General features: G+C 40.2%; 1 protein-coding gene across 1 annotated transcript in view; it reads right to left on the bottom strand.

Moving 5' to 3' along the window:
• Window positions 1–885: 885 nt before the first annotated feature.
• The window catches only part of igfbp3 (insulin-like growth factor binding protein 3), a 32,051-nt gene continuing 12,251 nt past the window's right edge, over window positions 886–20,685 (bottom strand). Inside the window, exon 4 of the mRNA XM_012872199.3 lies at window positions 886–5,046. Coding sequence (XP_012727653.2) covers window positions 4,924–5,046 — 123 coding nt within the window. The 3' untranslated portion in view covers window positions 886–4,923. The remainder of the gene's footprint in view (window positions 5,047–20,685) is intronic.

The raw sequence follows: 20,685 nt of genomic DNA, 5'->3' as shown, positions 1-20,685 counted from the left end.
AAAGACCCCTCCAATGCTGCCTCACTTACTTAGGATGAGGTAATCGTTTCTGGGGGGATGCCAATGACTTTATGTTAAATAGAATACATTCTATTTGGGAAGAATCCCATAATGTCATTACTGCTGAGAGCTAAGGGAATGGATGGATCAACAGAGCTATGACTGTGGGTAAATTTGGCAACTGTCCAAAAGAGAAACCTTGGATTACTTCTATTCTCCTCTATTAATGATGGAACATATGCTGTTCTAACTATGAGAATATTCTTTTTATACAACATGAGATTGCTTTTCCAGATCAGGCATGTATGGAGTTAGGCATATATGACATTTAAACTCGGCCACAAGGTTTTCAATAACAACTTGTTTTCAGTTTTCTGCCAAATTCAGTTTGATATATATGTTCAAATACCATGGTATTTCATTTCAAACTGTAAATGTTTCCCAAGGCCAACAAAATCACAGATCATTCACCACACCTAACAAAAGGCGCCAAGCTTTTCCACATCTGCATTTGTTTGTTTGCCAAACCCTGGAGTGTTTACTACCAAAAAGCAAAATCTCTGTCTCATCTGTCCACAGCACATTAATGTCAGGTAAAGTCTAAGTAGAGTTTAGCAAACTTAACATGTTTGTGTTTATGATGGTAGGAAATAGGTTTTTTCCTGTTATGTCTTCCAAGCAACTTGGTGGCATGCTGTTGACACATACTGTTTCTGTCTGTGAGATTATGGTACTGCAATGAAATATGAATTCACTTTAAGGATTTTTACACATCTTTACCAGACATGCCAATACGTGTGGATGGTACTGCATGTTGATAACCACACGATAATCATCAATCCCAGTCTAAAAAGGAACAAAATAAAAGCTCAAAGACAAACTTCCTAAAATGTGTTCATTTTTTATTTAAAAAATGACATTAAATACAAAGTATATTTTGATTCAAAATCATTTCCTCTCTTGGAAAAAAAAATAGCTTTGTCATTTGTAGCTTGTACCACGAGAAGCTTGAATAAAATATTACAATACCCGTGAACAGAGAAGAGCTTCAGCCTTAAGAAGCAGGGGAAAACAAAATAAAACGGTACAGAATTATGACCCTGGTTCTGCGCTGACTGGCGGAGGCGGGGTGGCTGGGTGTGCATGCAGGGAAGTGAGTTCACTGTCCTTAAGGGCCAGTGAACATCGATGACCTGAATGCCAAACTGACACGGCTGTGCCCAAAGGGTGCGGAGGTAAGTAACAGAAGGAAATGGTTCTTTAAGAAGAAAACATTCATTAGTGATTATAGTCCCCAAAAATACACTGAATCATATAGACTGTGCTGTGCAATCGGCGAGTCACTGAATTCTTCATAAGAAAACCTATTTTGGATCAGCTTATAATTCTTTCATAGATAAATAATTTTATTTTTAAGTACTGTACATGGTGTCTAGTCAGACATGAAGCTGGCCAAGAAATATTACTACTAATAACAAAAATAATAATATATAAAAAGATACACGTACAAACATTATGGAGAGAATAGCTTAAAAGTTTTGTGTTTGTTCCTCCCCTTATGTCAAGTCTTTGAATAGATGGGATATAGCACCAACAGGCTGGCTGTACGTTGCCGTTATCTGAGCGTGTTATGTCGATGTGGTGCTACTGAACAACTGGGCGGACGCTTCTCAGCCGTCTTTCCACATTTCAAGTCTGTGTACAGGATGTGGGAGAGTATGGAGCAGGATGTTCCATGGAGTGGACTGCATTGCCTCTGTAAGACCCCTTGCCATGTGTGTGAATGCATTTTTGGTACTGCGTCCACCTTGTAGAGATTTGTTGGCATGTGATCACACAAGATTTTTTTTTCAAAGAAACAAAAATGTCAACAATAAAAACAAAGGAGAAAAAAATGTACTGAATAGAGAAAAAGAATCAAGGGGCTGATTTTTATGTTTGCTTTCAGTTTATACTACAGTCCAAATGTTTTAAACCACCTTTCATTTCTTCATGTTTGTCCTCCAATCAGCAAGACTTTCTTGCAGTTTTTTAAAGTGGTTTTCATCAACAGTTTTTCAAGCTTTTTGAATATCTTTAAAAGTTTTCCTTCAAAACCTGTTTGGTCATATTACCAGCCAACAGTGTTTTGCATAAACCAGCAGCTTCCTATTTAGGAGAATATTCTTATAACTCTAAAGCACACTGTTGAAATAATTATAATTTGGGTTGTTTTGGCTGTAACAGAAAGTCAATAGCTTTTTCAATGTTGAGCTAGTTTAGACACAAAAAACATACTAAAGTTAAGGGATGATAATTCAGAATGTTACAAAAACAACCCAACCCAGTGACTGTAGTATAATCACTAAAAAATAATAACTAAAGTGAAAAAAGGGAATTCTTATGGTGTTATTGGAGGTTTTTGGACATTCTTTTGCAAAACCAACCATAATTCTTGTCCTTCTCAGCAAGCAGCAGGGACTCCCTCCTCTGTCCCAAAGAATCCACACGTAACAGAACCAATCCCTCCCAACTACAGTCTGAGCTCTTCACCCTTCTGCATCCAGACTTTAAATTAATCACACAAGACAGCTCATTCTTAGTGCTAAACATATTCAGGGTGTTTTTTAATCACTTTCTGACACTTCTGAGTTATAGTTAAAAAAATATGTGAATTTGGCAATGATGTCATTGAGCGATTCCTTGCTGTTCTCACAAAAGCAAACAGCTACTTTTTCATTTCTGAGAAGTTTGTAAAACTGCTAGATTAAAAAAGATCCTGAACATATCTGAAAAGGTGCTAGCGTAAAGGCTTCAAAGGTTTTCATTAAAAAGTTTTAGTTAAGCTGATTTCCAACATACCGTAAAAAGCAACATGGAAGTCCACATCCTTATTTCTAATATCCAATGTAAATCTGTCCACAGGGACACTGGGTGCATGCATTTCACTTCACCAAAACTCAGTTTAATTCTAGTGTAGAGGTGCAGTCAAAGCATTATCCGGATTAACGACTAAACTGGATTGTTAACATCTATCTCATTATTTAAAAAATAATAATAATAATATTCTTATGATGTCTCAAGCTACCACGCTCAATATATCCTTTAGAAAGCCCAGAAAACTGCTAATGAAGACCACTTAATAGAATACATAAAAGTCTGTCTGCCAGGAAGAAAGAAATAGGTGTATTGTAAAGCTTTTTCACACAACTACAGCTTATGAAATATTGTTTTCTTATAACACGCTGTAACATTTGGCATTACCACCGTGGAAAGGTACACAGATGCAGATAGGTCCAATTGTCTTTAACTGCATACATTGGTGAGGAGCAGGGCAGCTAAAGTGCTATAAGTGCTTGTGCTTGAAGCATAGGGGGCAGCTGGCACCTGTGGCAGAGCTAAGCGGTCACACCTGACTCGACCCGTAAAGACAAAAAATAGAATCAAGCCAACACCATGTTGCACCACTGACTGGAAGATGCAAAAGGAAAGGGATCAGGATCAGGCACGTACATAGAATGAGGACAAACTGAGGACAATGGTATGTGGACAAGGACTGGAGGACCTCAGAGCTGCAAGAGCAATGGGAAAGAAGGATGAACACGAAACATGCTGTGAGGAAAACTGTTAATTCTGAAAAACCAATGTCACATGTGTAAACATGCAAGCAGATTTTAAGTAGATCGTAGCTTCCACTTTTACCAGGAAAACATCTTAAATTGGGTGTTCCAAATACACTCATGAGGACTTATGAAATTAGCTTGGACGGCTTTTCAATTCAGCGAACATCCACCAATCAGGTTGGGGTATTTTTTAATGCGCTTTCCTAAAAATCTAGACATCAAAAAGACCATGTAATGCTATAGATCTTTGCAAGAAGTTACACTGGTTTATTTTATTCTAAAACTATCCTAGAAATCAAGAAATGTATCATGTCATAGGTGCTGGTTGGCAAACTTGCATTTGTGAGACGAATGCTGCACTCTGCAATGACGACAACTACCAACTTCTCAAGTCAATATTTTAAACGTAGGTTTTCTCTTGCAACGAGAACCGAAGAACCAGATGGAAAAGGGAGGCATTAAAAGAGTTTAAGGCACTTTAAATGTACGGTTTCCCTCTAACCTATTTACCCTGCACATTAATGACAAACAGCAAAAAGGCAGCAAAAAATAACAAAGGAGGTCAATGTGCTAAATAAACAAACTGCCACTCCATACACACATTGCTTTACAAAAATGGACCCTGAGCCAGAAGGTGTTGTCTTTTTCTGCATTGTTTGATAGAGTAGGGTCGAAGGAAGAAGCTGTTTTGGGAAAGCATGCTCTCACACACCATCTCAGACAGACAGGCAGCTGTGAAAACGTAAGTTATGCTGGCGCTCACGGATTAAAAGACAAACAAACCTTGCGGTTACACACTTACAACAAACACACACATGATAGATCGGTGTTGGTGCGACTTTTTTCAAGGGGGGGGGGTCACAGTCATAAACAAGTCCTCTTTAAACTGAGTGGGAAAGTCCCTCCTTCCCCTCCCTCTATAAGAATAGTGCAGATGATAGGATGGATTCTTTCCTCCTGTTGTCTCAGCTTAATTGTATATATCTATATATATGTGTGTGTGTGTATGTGTGTGTGTGTGTGTGTGTACAGAATAGATGGAGGTTCCCCAGGTATGGGACAGATAGCTGTAAAGGACAGGAGGCTGTGCTCTGCTCCTTCCCCTCCCCCTAACCCTTGTTTCTTCCCCACCCCTGAAATAGGACCTGAAACCAAAGATCCAAAGTTCCTTCAAATGTTCACATCAATCTATATGTAAGAGCAAAAACAAGCCCTCATTCTTTTCTCCTTATTTCTTTCATTCCGTCTCTTCGTTTCCCCCTTTCTTGTGCTGTTTTCCTCTCTTTCTCTCCATGCATGCGCGGCCTCATCTGTCCTCCCCTCATTTGCTCTCCAGGTGATAGCACTTGGTCTTGCCCTGTTTGTCGTCGTAGCCTGGGAGAGGCTGCCCGTATTTGTCCACGCACCAACAGAAGCCCCGGTTCCTGCCTTTAGATGGACGGCACTGAAAACAAAAACATGAAAAAGTTAGAAATTGTATTGTGCTTTTTCTTTGATGATAAGCCAGCTTTACCACTTGGGGATGAGTTACAGTACTTTTGCAAACATACTCATAGAAGCGGAACGTCTTCACATTAACATTCACGTCAACATAAACTTCAGCATATTTTATTAGGCTTTTATCTGTTAGCCCAACACAAAGTAGAACAGAATAGTGAAGTTGAACAAAAAAATACATTGCTTTGAAAGGCTTTAACAAATAAAACCTGTACTTTTAGTACCATGGCTTAGCTTCTTTCAAAATATTTTGAAATAACCAGAAGGTTTTGCCCATTCCTCTTTGCAGAACTCATCAAGCTCAGTCAGATTGAATGGAAAGTGTCTTTGAACATAAGTTTTCATTTCTTGCTGCACATTTTAATAGATTTGTTTTATGGACTTGTTCTGGGCCATTTTAATACATGAACATGTTTTGAGTTAAATACTCCATTGCAACTCTATCTGAGTATTATGGGCCCACTTTGCCCCAGTTTCAAGTTTATTGCAATCTCTAATGGGTTTTCTTTTAACTATGCCCTAAATTTAACTCCATCCCTCTACCTATCAGATCTGATCAACTTTCCTGGCCCTGCTGAAGAAAATCATCGTCATGCATTAGAATGTTGCCGCCAACATGTTTCTTCAAGGGACTAGAAAGTTCAGTGGGATCTTCAGACTCAAATTTTCACCACAAATAGTATTAGTATAGTAGCAGTTTTGTCAAAAAGTCCCAAATCCAGGCATCTGAGATTGAAGAGGAAGATGTCAACAGGGCCTTCAAGCATCTGAGTGGGAGGAAAGCACCGGCGTCCCCCCCTTCTGCTTAAAAACATGCACTGACCAACTGTCCCCCATCTTCACCAACATATTCAACAAGTCTCTAAAACTGAGTGAAGTTCCCACCTGCTTAAAAATGCCGTACCAATAATCCCTGTCCCCAACAAATGGACCATCACAGGCTTAAACGACTATGGACCTTTTGCCCTGACATCTGTGGTCATGATCAACCTATCAACCAGGGAGATATGCCAGGATCCTAGAGTAAAGCTAGGCGTTTAACACAGTCAACCCTGACATCCTCCACCAGAAGCTCACCCAGCTCACAGCACCACCCTCCACCTGTCAGGTAGTGAGACTGGGAAGCATCTTCTCATGCCCAAGAACAATCAACACGGGCATACCCCAGGGGTGTGTCCTCTCCCCTGTCCTTTTCTCTCTGTAAACTTATGGCTGCACATCTGCGCACCCATCTGTGACACTCCTGAAGTTTGCAGTTAACCAGAATGTAGCTCATTCAGACGTACCATGTATCTTGTCTACCTCACTGAGCTATTCTAGACTAGTATTCAGTGTTGTGTGTAACGCGTTAAAAAGCAACGCCTTACAGTAACGCCTTACAGAAACATAACTACTTTTTCGTGTTAAAAGTGTTGTAATGAGTTACCACTGAAAATTTGGTAACGAAATGTAATTTCTTTCTTCACTTCGGCGCAACGTTATTTTTGTTAGGGACAGATCAGTGCTGTAGCTCTGGGACAGATCAGGCCAAAGGTGGGTGCGTGTGGAAGCAACAGTCCCCCCAACCACATGCGGGCGTAAGCGATTGTTACATGATATGATAGAGAGGCCAGAGATAACATGGTGATGGAGAAGAAGCCGGCTCTAACTTTTGAGGGATGGCGGTATTCTCATTACTTTGAACTCATTGAAGTCAAAGGAAGGAATGTGAGTGTAAAGTGTACACTGTGTCCTGGTGAAAACCTGTTGTCCACTGCTGGGGACTCAACTTCTTACCTATTCAAGTATTTAAAAGGAAAACATGCAAAAGCAAAGTTCGTAGCCCCAGATCCCGGCGGAAATGGCATGCTGGGTGACTCAAACTCCAGTTTCACCAGGTAACTGAACAAGTGTTGGACAAACTTGTCACTTTGTTTGTTGTCGAAGAAATTCTGCCCATCAGTACTGTGGAATCTCCCACTTTAAGAAAGATCCTTATCAAGATACAGGCAGGAGACAGGCACCCATGGTCAGATCACAAATTTTTCATGGGCTATCTGGATAAATGCTACCGGAAAATGGAGAATGAATCAAAGAAAACATTTGAGAGTTTGCACTATGTGTCAACCACTGCTGATATATGAAGCAGCCATAACAGAGGCTTTTTGGGAATCACAGTACACTGGATCAATCCATTCAAGTTTAACTGTGAAAAAGCTGCAATTGCATGCAAGAGAATATGAGGGCAGACATAAATATGATATCATAGGTTTGGAAATGGAACTGATTCACTCAGCTTTTGGCCTTTCATATCGGATCACCACCACCGTTACAGACATTGGGTCAAATTTTGTTAAAGCTTTTAAAACGTACGCATCCCCTGAGCATGACTGCACCGATGAGGAGGAGGATGAAGAGCAGGATGTTGTTTTCACAGATGTGGAAGAGTTGCTTAGGACCAGTGACACAGATGGACAGTTTTCTCTTCCTCTGCAATTTAGATGTGCTTTGCATAAACAGTTTGATCTTTTGATATGATGACAACAAATGGCTGTCATCCAGTAGTGACTCTTTGGACTAAGACAAGCCGTTCTACTGTGGCTTCTGACATGGTAGATGTGATACGTGTAAAGAAAACGGATTGTGCCTTCATCAACGAGGTGGGATTCCTACCACAATGGATTTTCCAATATCTGTGACATCCCAGTCAACGATCTGAATATGCTTTGCACTAGACTGGACATCAGAGCCCTGACAGAATGCGAACATCTATTCCTAAAGGAATATTACAGTGTTTTGAAACCACAGTGGCATTGGATGTATTGCAAGGGGAAAACAACTATAATTATGGCTGTCTTTTACCAACCATCCTCATGTCCAGGATGCTGGCACTCCAAAATTGACTATTGAGGAAGACAGCAGACCTACCCGGTGCCATTATGCAGGTAAGCCAATTTTTAATACCCAGTATGATAATTTATTTTAATAAATGCACTTTTCTTCCCGTCTGAAAACTAGGTTTGTGTCTTCCATTATTTTATCCATCCAGACACCATTTGCACTGATATTAGAGAGCAGGGATGCTCTATTGGCTGCCTGAATTTGCCAAAATTTAAAGTCCAATGGATTGGCTTGGAGGAGAGGAGAAAAATGTCACATGCACTTCTCATCGCAGAGTGCCACACTCTACTCCATGCTGCAGAGCCAGAAAAGAAAACCAGATAAGTTCCTGCAGCCACACACAGCAGCAGCAGCAGCAGCAGCAGCAGCAGCAGTAAAAAGCACTTTTTCTCATTTGCTGAGGGGGAGGAGGAAGACACAATGTCCTTTAGCACAGACTCAAAGGTACTAAACTATATGAGATCAGGCTCCGAGTTGGAAGTCCTTAATCGTTTCCCCCAAGTGAAAGCTGTATTCATGAAATACAACACTGCCACACCATCTAGTGCTCTGGTGGAAAGGCTGTTCAGCCTGGGAGGTCTGGTGCTTACCCCCAGAAGAAACAGACTTGCAGATGACCGTTTTTGAAAGACTGCCGCTGATGAGATGTAATCATGCATTCTGTGCTGATGTGGTATAGGTTGCCCATGCATTACAAATATTTCACGAGTCATGACTATTCCTAAACCCCTATTTTCCCTCTGCTATTATGCACTTTTAGGAAAGCCAGCATATTCAGTTAACATAGTATTTAAAATTCTGTTATATCAAGTTATACTTGATTTTATTTTGGCTAAGATGTCTTTGCCCCCGAGCTGTTATGTTATTTTATTTATTGATCTGATGGGCCAGTTAAATGCAGAATATTTATAGTATTTATATTATTGTATTTTCCATTGGACATTGTTGAGGCATGCATACTTTGGAGATGAATGGCATTTTGAAATTTTCATTAAGTTGCACAAGGACAAATGTTTTCTTGTCAAGTGTGCTGTTTGGAGTTTGTTTATAATAAAGAGCCAAAAATAAATACTTTTGTCCTCCATAGCAGAACTTTATAGAGGCCTACACATTTTGAAACAGACGTGTTTCTGTGCAAAATCAAGCAACATAAAAGTAGCGTAAAAGTAATGACTAAATGATAACTAAGTAACTAGTTACTTTTATAAGAAGTAAAGGGTAATGGGCAAAAGTTACTTTTTAAAAGCAACTTCCCCAACAATGCTAATATTATTGTATAGGTCATTAGGGCATTATTTAAGACATTTAGGCTTGGTTCGTCTGCAGTTGTGTTTTATGATCCAATGCTGTTGGCACACTGATATTGTCTAGCAAACCTCTTTCAAAGAGGAGCTGTATTTATACAGAGATTAAATTGCAAATAGATAGACTCAGTTTCCAATCGGTTATACTGGATTCCAGATTGCATGTCAAATACACCCTGCAGCTTATTAGATCCTTATATGTAAAACAACAGTTGGCAAAACCATGTATTTTTTCCTCATCCACGTTTATTCACTGTTTTATAGCCTATCACATAAACTACATAAAAACAAATTAAAGTTTGTGGTTGCAACATGACAGAATGTGGAAAAGTGGTATGCACAGGTCTAAAAGGCACTGTGAAAAAGGGAAAATAGCATAAGACCTCCCTCTTTCTCAGGCACAGCAAGAAATTGTTAGATATATGCATGAATGTTTTAGATTAATTCAGACTCTTCTTTTTATGATGCTTTTGAGCTGTCACGCCACGGCAGAACTCCAAGAAGCCAAACATCCAATCGATCACGGTGAGAGGAATGCCTTGTGTGGGAACATTTAGAGATAAACAACATAGGCGATGCAGCTGCATGCTTGCTGAGAGAGATCCTGGAATTCATTTTTTGGAGGCAGGGGTGGCGTGGGGGGTGTCTTCACTCAGGCATCTATATGAGGCCAGCATGCTGCAGAGTTTGTCCGATTTAGGCTCTGCTGAGGAGTTTACTTGGCAGAGAAGAGATTATTTCTGGTGGAGAGGGACTGGGAGTGAGTGAGAACCCTCGAGTGTGAAGGTAAACATGAAGTTGCTAAAATATTTGCCAAGGCCAGTTGGAGGGCTGCAGGGAAAGCAGTGCTGCTATTCTGGGAAGCTGGCAGATACTCAAATCTCATCTGGAGCTGATTATTCCCTGCGTGTGCATGTGGGCTCACATAAACATGCACCAGCAAATGTAGGCTGCACACAAACATGAGTTGTATGGACTGTGCAAAGACATACCTCCCACCTGCTAACACACATGTATGCAGTAATATCAGATGTCCCACAGGGGGCCGAGCTTTGTAGGGTGGCAACTTTATGAGCTCCATTTGGGTTGCACTTGAAGCGACACGATCAGCCGAGTCAGGGAAAACATTGACTCACTTTATTCCCCCTGCAATCCCCTACTGTGTACGGGAAGGAGACCAGCCAGGAAAAAGTTTTGTCAGTAAGTAACAGTATCCAGCAGAAAGACAGTACCAATCGGCTGGGATTGATATGCATGTCCTCCAGGACCACTTTGGTTGAAAAATGTTGAGCTTGACTCAAAAGAGAGAAAGAGTAATATCCTTCTACACGGTTTTCATATAAAACTATCATACATAGTTCTACAGTTCGCATTCTAGTTTTTGCCAATTTTTCAGAGCATAAAAAACATTACCTCAACTTAAGTCAATACAGATATGTATACAGGGGTCAGGTTTGAAATAAAGAGCCTGCAATGACCAAAACTCAATGAAAGTCAAGTGTATTTTTTTTTCAAACTGAGGAATACATTTTCATTAAACAATATTCATACTAATGATAATTGGCAATGTCAAACTTGTCAAACTTCCTAAACAAGCCTTTAAAAGATTGTATCATTTTCTATCTATTACATGTGTAGTACAACCCTAAAAGGATTGAAAATGTAATTTCATAGTGGAGTATTGAATTAATGAAATGTATCAATGTAAGTACCTATAGCATTGATGGACAACTAAACTTGATGTGCCGTATGAGGATGAAGCAAGTGTGATGTTTAAAAAGAATGTAATTGGAATTTAAACATGTGTCACTGTCCTGTAATGATCTTCCAACTGAGTCTTATACAGTGCCCTTTTCATGTCAATAATTATTGCTTGTATTTGTCAAAATACATGTAATAGAGACAAATTAAAAGGTTTAGATAATAAATTGTCCTTTGCATGGTGAGCAACCCATAACTTATGTGGAGGTCAAACATGTTTTTGTCAGGATGAATAGTTTCTTTGTTTTAGAGGTATAGTATCATATGTAAAGAAATTACACGTTTCCATCACCAAGAAACTGTTTTACATGCATGTTTGTTAGAACTGTATGCAAACACCCCTAAATTAGAGTCATGAATCGGCACAAAGTCTCCTCATACTCTGGAGCGGGCAGACAGACAAGCTTTGAGTGTGACCAGGTGTCTGTTTCCGGCATTCACGTGCAACCTAAGTGCATGATCAAAGGCAGCTTTATAGAGACAGAGGCCTATTAAAATACCTCACCAAGAACTACTGCAGCAGTCTGGGGAGCAAGTACGCCGCCCAACATGAAACATTCTTACACTCAAGCATCATCAGCAGATTTTCTGCAGAAAAGTTTTCCCTCTACACAACTGCCCTCCTTTTTATCTCTCTCATTCCACTTGTTCTGTCTCTTACTCTACACTCCTTCCCCTCACCGTGCCGTCGTCTAACTCTGTGGACAGCTTCTATTTTAGCCTTGACCCAGTAGACGAGACTGCAAAGACAAGCTTAACATTGTGTTCCTGTGCTCTGCTAGATGATGATACAGCCATTCATGTGCATGGATTGTGTGTTTGTGTGTGTCTGTGCGAGTGTGCGTGCGCACAAAAAAGGGTTGAAAAGCCAAGGGAAAAGCGGAAGGGAGAGGAAGAGCAAAATGTGCATATGTGCATTCCCCTGTTGCTTGGCTACCTTTGAATTTCTGCTCAGTCTCTCTTTCATTAGTGAACTATTAGCAGTCATCTCAAGCAATCCTCTTTTTACGCCTTTGTTACACACACACACCAATAAATTTAACACTGATATACTGTGCAATAGCACTATTATGAGCTTTGCTTTCACGTTTAGAAGATATTGTGTTTTTCCTACAAATTCAACATTTAACAAAATGTTCATTAAATTCACCTTCAAATAAAGCACAATACGCCAAGTGTCCTTATTGAAATGATCCTGAGGTGTTGGATTGTGATTTATATTTTCAGGATTTCCTTGTTATGTTCCAAATGGTCTTGTCACATACTGTTATTTTTGCCATTTGGGTTTTGCCGTTTGAGTCCATTCCTTGTGCTCGTTATTGTCAGATGTTCTTATTTTCTTTATTTATTTCTTCTCTGTATGTTCTCTCTATCACTGTCATTTTTATATATTCATTGAATATTAGATTACATGTTTGTCTGATTTTCTCTGTTCTCTTAACAGTTTGTTCTGTTACTCCATGCCCAGTCCAGTTCTTTTTATTCCTGTATAAGGTCTTTGTAAGTTTTCCTCTTTTTATCATAAAAACTGTCTGATTTTCAGTTCTGCTCTACATTTCTGTCCTTGCAACCATAACATGACACTTATAGTGTGGGAAAAACAACTTTGCACCAGGCACAAAACGCAGGCATAAAATCTTTGTGCCATCAGCACAGTGGAACTATATGGGGAGAACTGATGCAATTCCTCGTTGAGGACCGTCTTGCAATGCCTCACAGTAAAGTGACAGCTTGGCGTAGTCAAAGATCAACCTGATCTACATGGTTATTCAAAACATATATTTTAAATGCAGCCCTGCCCATTTTATGCCGTTGCTTAATTACCTGTTTTTAAATAAAGAACACTGAATTCAAACACAATCCTTTATTCAACCAGTTTCTTACCAAAACTGTAATCTTAAAAGAACAACACATGCTCTCTGAACTCTTTGAAGCTTGGTGAAGGAGCGTTCCTGGGTCTGTGTTTGTGATTGGTTGGGAGGATGTAGTGACTGTAGTGTTACCTTACATGATAGGCTATGCAAAAGAAAAGAAAACTGTTAATCTATTGAACTTTTCATTGACCCACTTTTTTTTCTATTGAACCACACATCTATTGATCAATATATATTGTTATTGAATTATCATCCAGCCCTAATAGTTAATACAATTTTTGGGGGGACAAATACCCAACATACTGAATCACTGAGTGAGGTTTGGTTAAACCCTTATGCTCTGTACTCCTAGCGCTCCTGGTGCTGCATGGTCCAACATGGCTGTCACTAGAAAAAAAACATACATGCTGCACATTCATAAGGCAGCCTTTATGAGATGTGTATGCATGTGTTGTACGTATGAATGTGTGCTCTTGTGACGCCAGTCTTTATAAGTAATGGCAGCGCCGCTGGGCTTCACGGACATTAAAAAGAGCCTGGTTCGACCACTGGATAAACACAAGCTCATAAACTGCAAGGTGTGTGTTTGTAGGTATAGAGGCATGTGTATTTGTGTAAAAGAAGGTGCATCTGTGCATGTGTTTGCAAATGTATTGGCAGTAGCTGCAGGATATTGCTTTTTCTAAAAAATAAATAAATCTGAGGGAAGTTAATTCCAGTATTCTTCTTTTAAGCAAACAGCGCATATGAATGTTAAAATAGACATTAAAAAGTGTCTTGACATAGTGTAGTATCGAGAAAGATACATTTTAAGGTCCATATGATCAACTGGCCCAAAATAGTGATACACGCTCAGATACTGGTCTATAGGTTGATGGCTTTAATATTTTTTTGTTAAATTGCATGAACACGGTAAGTAGACTTAGAATACCTGCTAGGATACTGGCATAGACACCTGCACTATTACCAAACAGATTTGTTTTTCTTAGAGGTGTTTTTGTGTGTGTTCCTTAAAACATAAGAAATTATGAAGGTTGAACAGCAGTATTACAATGGTGTGAAGATTTTGATTCAAACTATATATACGTTAATTAGCATGGTATTAGTTCTCTGCCCAGACATGCCTTCTTGTCTACACACAAACCTCTGAACAAAACGTGTACTGTTAAATTCTGTTCCTGCTCACAGAAACCCAGTTATCCTTCACTGTTGACTCGATGCAATCTGCTGGGCTTCCTTAGATAGGAAACGTTTTGACCAATCTCCATGAATTTCTTGAATTTGACTTTCTAAAGTCAAATTCAACGATGTGTTGTAAATTGGCATTATATAAATAAAATTTAACTGAACTGATCCAGATCACATGGCTTAAGCACCTAGTGGTAGCTTCAAAGACTATGACCAGTATCCCAAATTTTGGACCCTGTTGGGCCCTGCTGCAGAAGGGAACAAGGACTGAACTACATGCAAAAAACAAAAGAGACTAGTACAAACTCTAAATCCCAGAATGCACAGCGTTAACCCATTTTATGAGAGCTTCCAGGAAGGGGTCACAGCTGGAATCCTTGTTATGTTATACAGTGACAAAACTCTAGGCGCAGCAGCATTTCTCTGTCTTTGCCTGCAGCTATGCTCATCGCATCGGGGGGGGGGGGGGGGGGGGGGGTACTCACGTGAACATTTTCATATTGCCCGGGTAAAAGACTGTATCTTCAAAGAACCATTGGATCCAACGTAAGTATAATTTGCTGTTTGTGTACCAGGTGAATGTCCCTAAAAAATAAGACCAGCCACCTGAGCCTGGCTGTCTGAGCTCCAGCAGAAAATAATCTGAAAGAATTACTGATCCTCTGGAAGAGTCAGTATCTCTAGTTATGTAGACGAAGGAGTTTCTCTTCCACTGCCCAGAAAGAAGATGGCATTTGAAACCAAAACCCCACACACACCACGGCTGAAACCATGAGCAAACGCTTGCCCCTGCTGCTAGACAGAAAACTGTCACTGGCCCTATCAGACTTCCTCCAGTTCATGAGAATGGCTCATGAAAAAGGTTGTGTTTGGGCAGAGAAAATTACTTAAGGACAAAAAAATTAAATATTACTTGAAGTGATTGAAGCCTTTTCTCAATGAGTGGTTTAAGTACTATTAGTCTGTGATAGAATGTGAGCAAATTCAGTTTTATGGGTGTTTCCCCTTCGTTTAATGTCATTAACCTGCATAAAATATGTCTGCATAGTCCTTATAAACGTGCCAAATTGTGTCTCTATTATCTAAGCTGCTAATACAAAAGCTTAAAGCCATACTAAGTCATTTTTGAGTTAGTATGGCTACACAAAAACTTGCTTCCCTTTGTGCGCCTCCCACAACCCACAACTACAGCACACTGTCCTCCGTGTGGTAGTCTTCTTCATCCTCCACTAGATGGTGGCTGGGTGAGGCACAGGTGTTCTCCATCAAGACCTCATTAACAGGAGGATAAGAGGAGCACTTCCTTGCCAGATTGTTGACTAACAGTGGTAACTCTAGCGTCTGAAACTCCTGGTACTTGTGCCTAAGTTTGACTCTGATAGCCTTGTGCTCTGTTTCCCAGATTCTAGCCTGTGCTTTCCTGCTGCTGCTGTGTCTTGTCTTTCTGAGCACTGTCTTCATATCACCCGAACTCTGAAAACTATATATCTGGTAAGCTGGTCTCTCAATGCTATTGATCAAATTTTTTCGACGGGAAGGCAGGGAGGAGGGGACCCGTCCTGTCCTGATGGGACTCATTTCATGGGATAGACTCTAGATTCTTGGAACAGGTGGAAAGTGGTGTGTTTTTTTCATTTTGTTAGTCGAGGACGTGGAAGACGTATACATGATTTGAATTCATGATACTTGGATTTCTGCTAATTTGATTCGGTGGATTTTTGATGTATCGGCAAATTCAGCGGAGGTCGGTAGCAATTATGGCCTTGATCAGGCTGCCGGCCGCATACGACGCGATCAGTAAGGCGGTGAACGAGCAGACCTGTAAGTTGGAGAAGCAGAGCCGCAAGCTGGATGCGTTGGAACGCAGACTGGCTTCGGTGGTTGAACTCAAAGGGGAGATGGGATAAAATATGGATGTAAAATGTGGAAAAAAGCCCAACAAATCAGGAATATTGGATTTGCCACATGGAGCCAGCGATGAAAAGACTTAAAGCTGACGGAAAAGTTTGTAAAGCTTGTTCTCATTACAAATTGTGTATTTGGATTATGCCTCCCCTATCAATAACACTCCCCTGGATGTTATGGCGAGAGAGCTCAGAACTACTCCCCCGCTCCCTCCTTCCCCGCAAACATCTGTGCATGCGTTCTGAACTGTGGCACCGGTTGATAACTTTTTCATCATATCAAGGCCCTCTGGAGAGCGTTCATTGAAATATAACAACTTTCACCCAAACACACACACACATAACTGATGCCCACAACAACATACGGACTTCATGCGACTAGTCTCTAAGGTTAACCCCCAGCATAAATGTTGTCTCGTCATATGTGCTTTTGTCGTGCAAGGTTTTTTGATATCTCAAACTGTATCCTGGAATAGGATAAAGTGTGGAATATGTCTTTTTTTTCTCTCCCTCCCCAAATGTGGCTCCTATCTTTCCACAGAGTTAAAGGCAGCGCCCTATGCTGCTAATACGAAGAAAAATATGTGTATTACTACAGGCCTATGTTTTCAATTATTAAAGGGCTTACTGCAAGAAATAGACTTAAAAAAATCATCCGCTGTAATCTCACACTCAGATCCCATCTCACCCTCACACACACACACACACACACACACACACACACAAACGTGTGCGCGCGCAGACACATACAAACAAGATCACTGTGACAGAAACAATTGACTTGACTTGATCCATGAAAACAAGATGAAACCCACCAAGCCAAATGCATGTATTTATCTTGTATTTATACAAACCGAGACTTTTCCTGCTCGTAAAATAGTTGATGCAGAGGATGGGGGAGTTGAGCCCCGCTAACAGCTCTTGTAGAACTGCGCGATAACCAGAAAAAGGCATTCTGTCAGAAAAAAAGGAAAGCCCAAAAAAGCAACTTCATGTTCAAAAACCTTCAAGTATATGAAAATTGTACCAAAGAATGAACCAAATTTGATATGTTTTCTCTTTTTTAAATTATTTTTCATCAATACTTAAGAGACAAGCTGCAAGCTGAATTCTCACAGTATTTACCTGTTCACAAATACAAAAGACTCCATCTTGTCCCACTCCCCCTTCAACCATATGCACAGTTGCAGCATTATTCACATTGTAGTATTAAGGTTTAAGGCAGGACATACAGCTGTGATGAAAGCAAGAGGTGCCGAACCCTCAGCCAAACCAAAATAAACATGGCAGGGCCAGAGGATGCATGTGTTGCTGTCGCTATCACATCTGTTTTGTCAGAATCCACAAAATCAATCTTTAAAAGAACAGCGAGAAGCACTCTGTGCACTTTTGGATGGCAAAGAAGTCTGTGCCTGCTTTTAATTTGATACCGTGATTTGCTAAAACCAACCTTTGTTAGGTGGGCACAAGGTGTCACTTTGCCAATCATCTCAGAAAGTTCTGCTGAATGTCCCTCCTTTCCCTGAATGGATTTGAAGGGAACAGACCCAGATTGATAATGAATAGGAACTAAACCGAGAGTGCTATATCAATCTTCCTCGCCAGGTTTTCTAATATGCATCGGTTAACTACAAATGTATCTGTATAGAGATACAAGATGAAAGAAAGAGGCAAAATGGCAGTGTGTGGGTATGATATGGAGCATAAACTGGCAAAGTGGTGAATGGACTTGCAATTGAATGAAAATATCAACAAAAGGTCTAATTGTAGGTGTGCCTTCCACTTGTGCAGAGTAGCAGTACTGTTTACTATGCAGTGACATTAATCATTTATTCACTTCTGATTTTCATAAAGCAACATTGAATGGAGAAAAACAGACTTTGTTTAGGAGGAGTCAGAAGGAGGAGATCTGGATTTGAAATTTAGGAAGGGAATAGAACCATGCAGAGAGACAGAGTGAAAATAGATGTCTGGGTCTCCGAATGTTGGTCAGTTATTATAAAGCCATTGTGGTCAGCAAGTACGTTTATACAGATCCTTCTGAGTCACGCTCAATAAGTCAGCCCTTATGGGCCTGGCAATGGCAGCAGCCAGTGAAGGATGAAGCAGAAGAGTACGCTGGCACCTGGCTCACATCCTTAACCCACCACCTCCCCCCTTCTCTTCCTCTTCCTCTTCCTCTCAAACACTCACACTTAACCCTAACAAAGTACATGCAGACACTGCCGTCCCATTCACACCCCTCTGCAGGGTGATTCTTGGCCAAACAAGGAAGGAAAAGCCAGGTGGGCGGAAGGGCAGGATGGGCCAAAGATGGAGCCAAGAGGAAGAACAAAAGGCCAGTGCATGACTGTAGGCAAGGCACAAAGGGGGGTAATGATGGGTGTGTGTGGAATGATGAATAAGAGAAAGAGAGAGTGAGGCTTTGAGGGGTGTAATAAGCGGGTCAGTGTTGGTTCATGCAGGGCCTGAACTGGGATATGTAGCCAATTCATATAACTGCAGCTAAAAATAGGTTTCTATGTGTTGTCGCTGGGAGACAGACTGCACTGCTTGACTTCTTCTCTTACAGGCCACTCACATTACAAAAAGCACAGTTTAATTTCCACAACTTTTTCCTCTCTGTTCTTTAGATAATCAATAAGCACAGAATAACCTTCATGACTTGTGTTGCTTCATAATAAAATAATCATCTAGGTCTTAAAAGTGTTTATTTTCTCTTAGAAGATTGTGTATATATAAACAAGTGCAACATTAGAAATAAACTCTTGAAAAACATATTACATGAAAACTTACATTCGCTGGCTTTTTACATACCTACTTGAGTAGAATAGAATAGAAAGATCCTTGACTGTACCACAGTGGAAAAGTTAAGGTGTATCGGCAGCAAAGAGCAAATTTACAACATAAGAAAATAGTACTGTACAGTGAAAAATAGCCTACTAAAGAAATCAAAGAAGTGTTCAACTAGGGCAATTTTAAGAAATCTGTATGTATATTTATGTATGTAAAACACTAATAGAGTATTTAGTAGAATAAAAAAGACTGCAGCAAACTGCAATGATGATGATAAACACTTATTGAGTTTGTTGGGAGCAGAGATAGTTATAAAGTCTAACAGCTGCAAGACAGAAGTAGCATTGATAGGGCTACTTTGTGCATTTAGGATGCAGAACTCTGTCACTGAAGGAGTGCTCCACCTCAGCAACAGCTTCATGCAAGCGTTGGGTGACACTGTCCAACAGTAATGTTAGTTTTGCCAAAGTCCTTCTGTCTCCCACCACCTGCACTGGGTCGAGGAGGCATCCTTGAACAGAGCCAATCGTATCTATGTAACTAGCATTGCTAATCTGAAGGGTATGTCACACAATTAATAATTTGCTGCTCTTAAAGACAATGGTTTATCCTATGCCATGTTTTAAAGTGGCCTTTTCCGACCTCTCTAAATAATCTATGACAGCCTGGTCTATCTGGTACTAAAAGTATAAATACTACAGTGTGAAATACATTGTTATGCATTGCAGGAACATTATTTTTTTCCACAGAAATGAAACCCTGACACACGACAGTGTGGCAGGCTTATTAACATAAAAACATGGTGTAATCAGTCTGACTGATCCCTGAACTTACTTAGAAGCAGTAGCAGAAAATAGGAGCTTAAGATGACCCGAGGTTATTCTTTTTGGCTCCTGGAGATTCATTTTTCCTGGAAGTCAGCTCACCATTTAGTTCTTGGAAGAAATGAAAGAAGAAACCAGCCACCTTTCTGCAGTCTAACTGGGACTTAATTCTTTTAAAAGATTGTACGATACAGAGAAAGACACAGTACAGTAAACCGTGTGTACAACCCCTCACCCATCACCACCCCCACTCTTCTGTTCCCTTCTTTTCACAGCATTGTCACCCTAGACAGCTCACACGGTCTCCTCTTCACTAAGTTTCCGGTCATAAATCTCTGCAACACACCGTGAAGGCACATCCCCTCGGATGGAATTAACACAACACACGCCTTCTCCTCTGAGAAAATGGCAACGAGATCAGGCACACTGCTGCCCACACACTAACCCACCATTACCCGAGAACCGACACTTTAACAGGTGAATTTTGTACAAAATATTCAGAAAAACACAAGATAACAGTTGGCTGTAAGAATTCAAATGAAGGCGAGTACATTTTTTTAGGATCTACAAAGCAAATATTCATATTTTCATCCTTTTCAGTCACAATCAGATGTGCAGGGTGCCATATATCTTATCTACAAGTGATATTTACAGCAAAATGGCATCTTTTTAGGATGTTGTACAACATTGCTCTGATTTTGAACAAAACAGGATGGGGATATCAAAATATTTTTGTGGGAGATTTGTTTTTGAGTTATAAAGAAAAATTTGACTGGCAAAATGTCATGAGGAATAATATAGCTCGTAGTAATGTTGTCTGAGACACCTGACATCATAAGAGTAGTTTTGTCCCAAATCATTATAGTGCAATTCAGTCAAAGGCAGTTAACAATATTGCTAAAAAGTAGCAAAACATCTATAGGAAACCCAAATACTGACATCAAATCACTGACTTCGCAGCATCCCACATCCTGAGCAAGTACGTGACGACAGTGAAAAGGAATGACTCTCTTTTACTAACAATTCATCTCCAACAGAACCAGTGAGACTGGGAT

This window comes from Fundulus heteroclitus, unplaced genomic scaffold (genome assembly GCF_011125445.2).
Source record: "Fundulus heteroclitus isolate FHET01 unplaced genomic scaffold, MU-UCD_Fhet_4.1 scaffold_78, whole genome shotgun sequence".
Taxonomy (NCBI): domain Eukaryota; kingdom Metazoa; phylum Chordata; class Actinopteri; order Cyprinodontiformes; family Fundulidae; genus Fundulus; species Fundulus heteroclitus.
The sequence above is the reverse complement of the archived record's forward strand: the minus strand, read 5'-3'. Positions and strand labels throughout refer to the sequence as shown.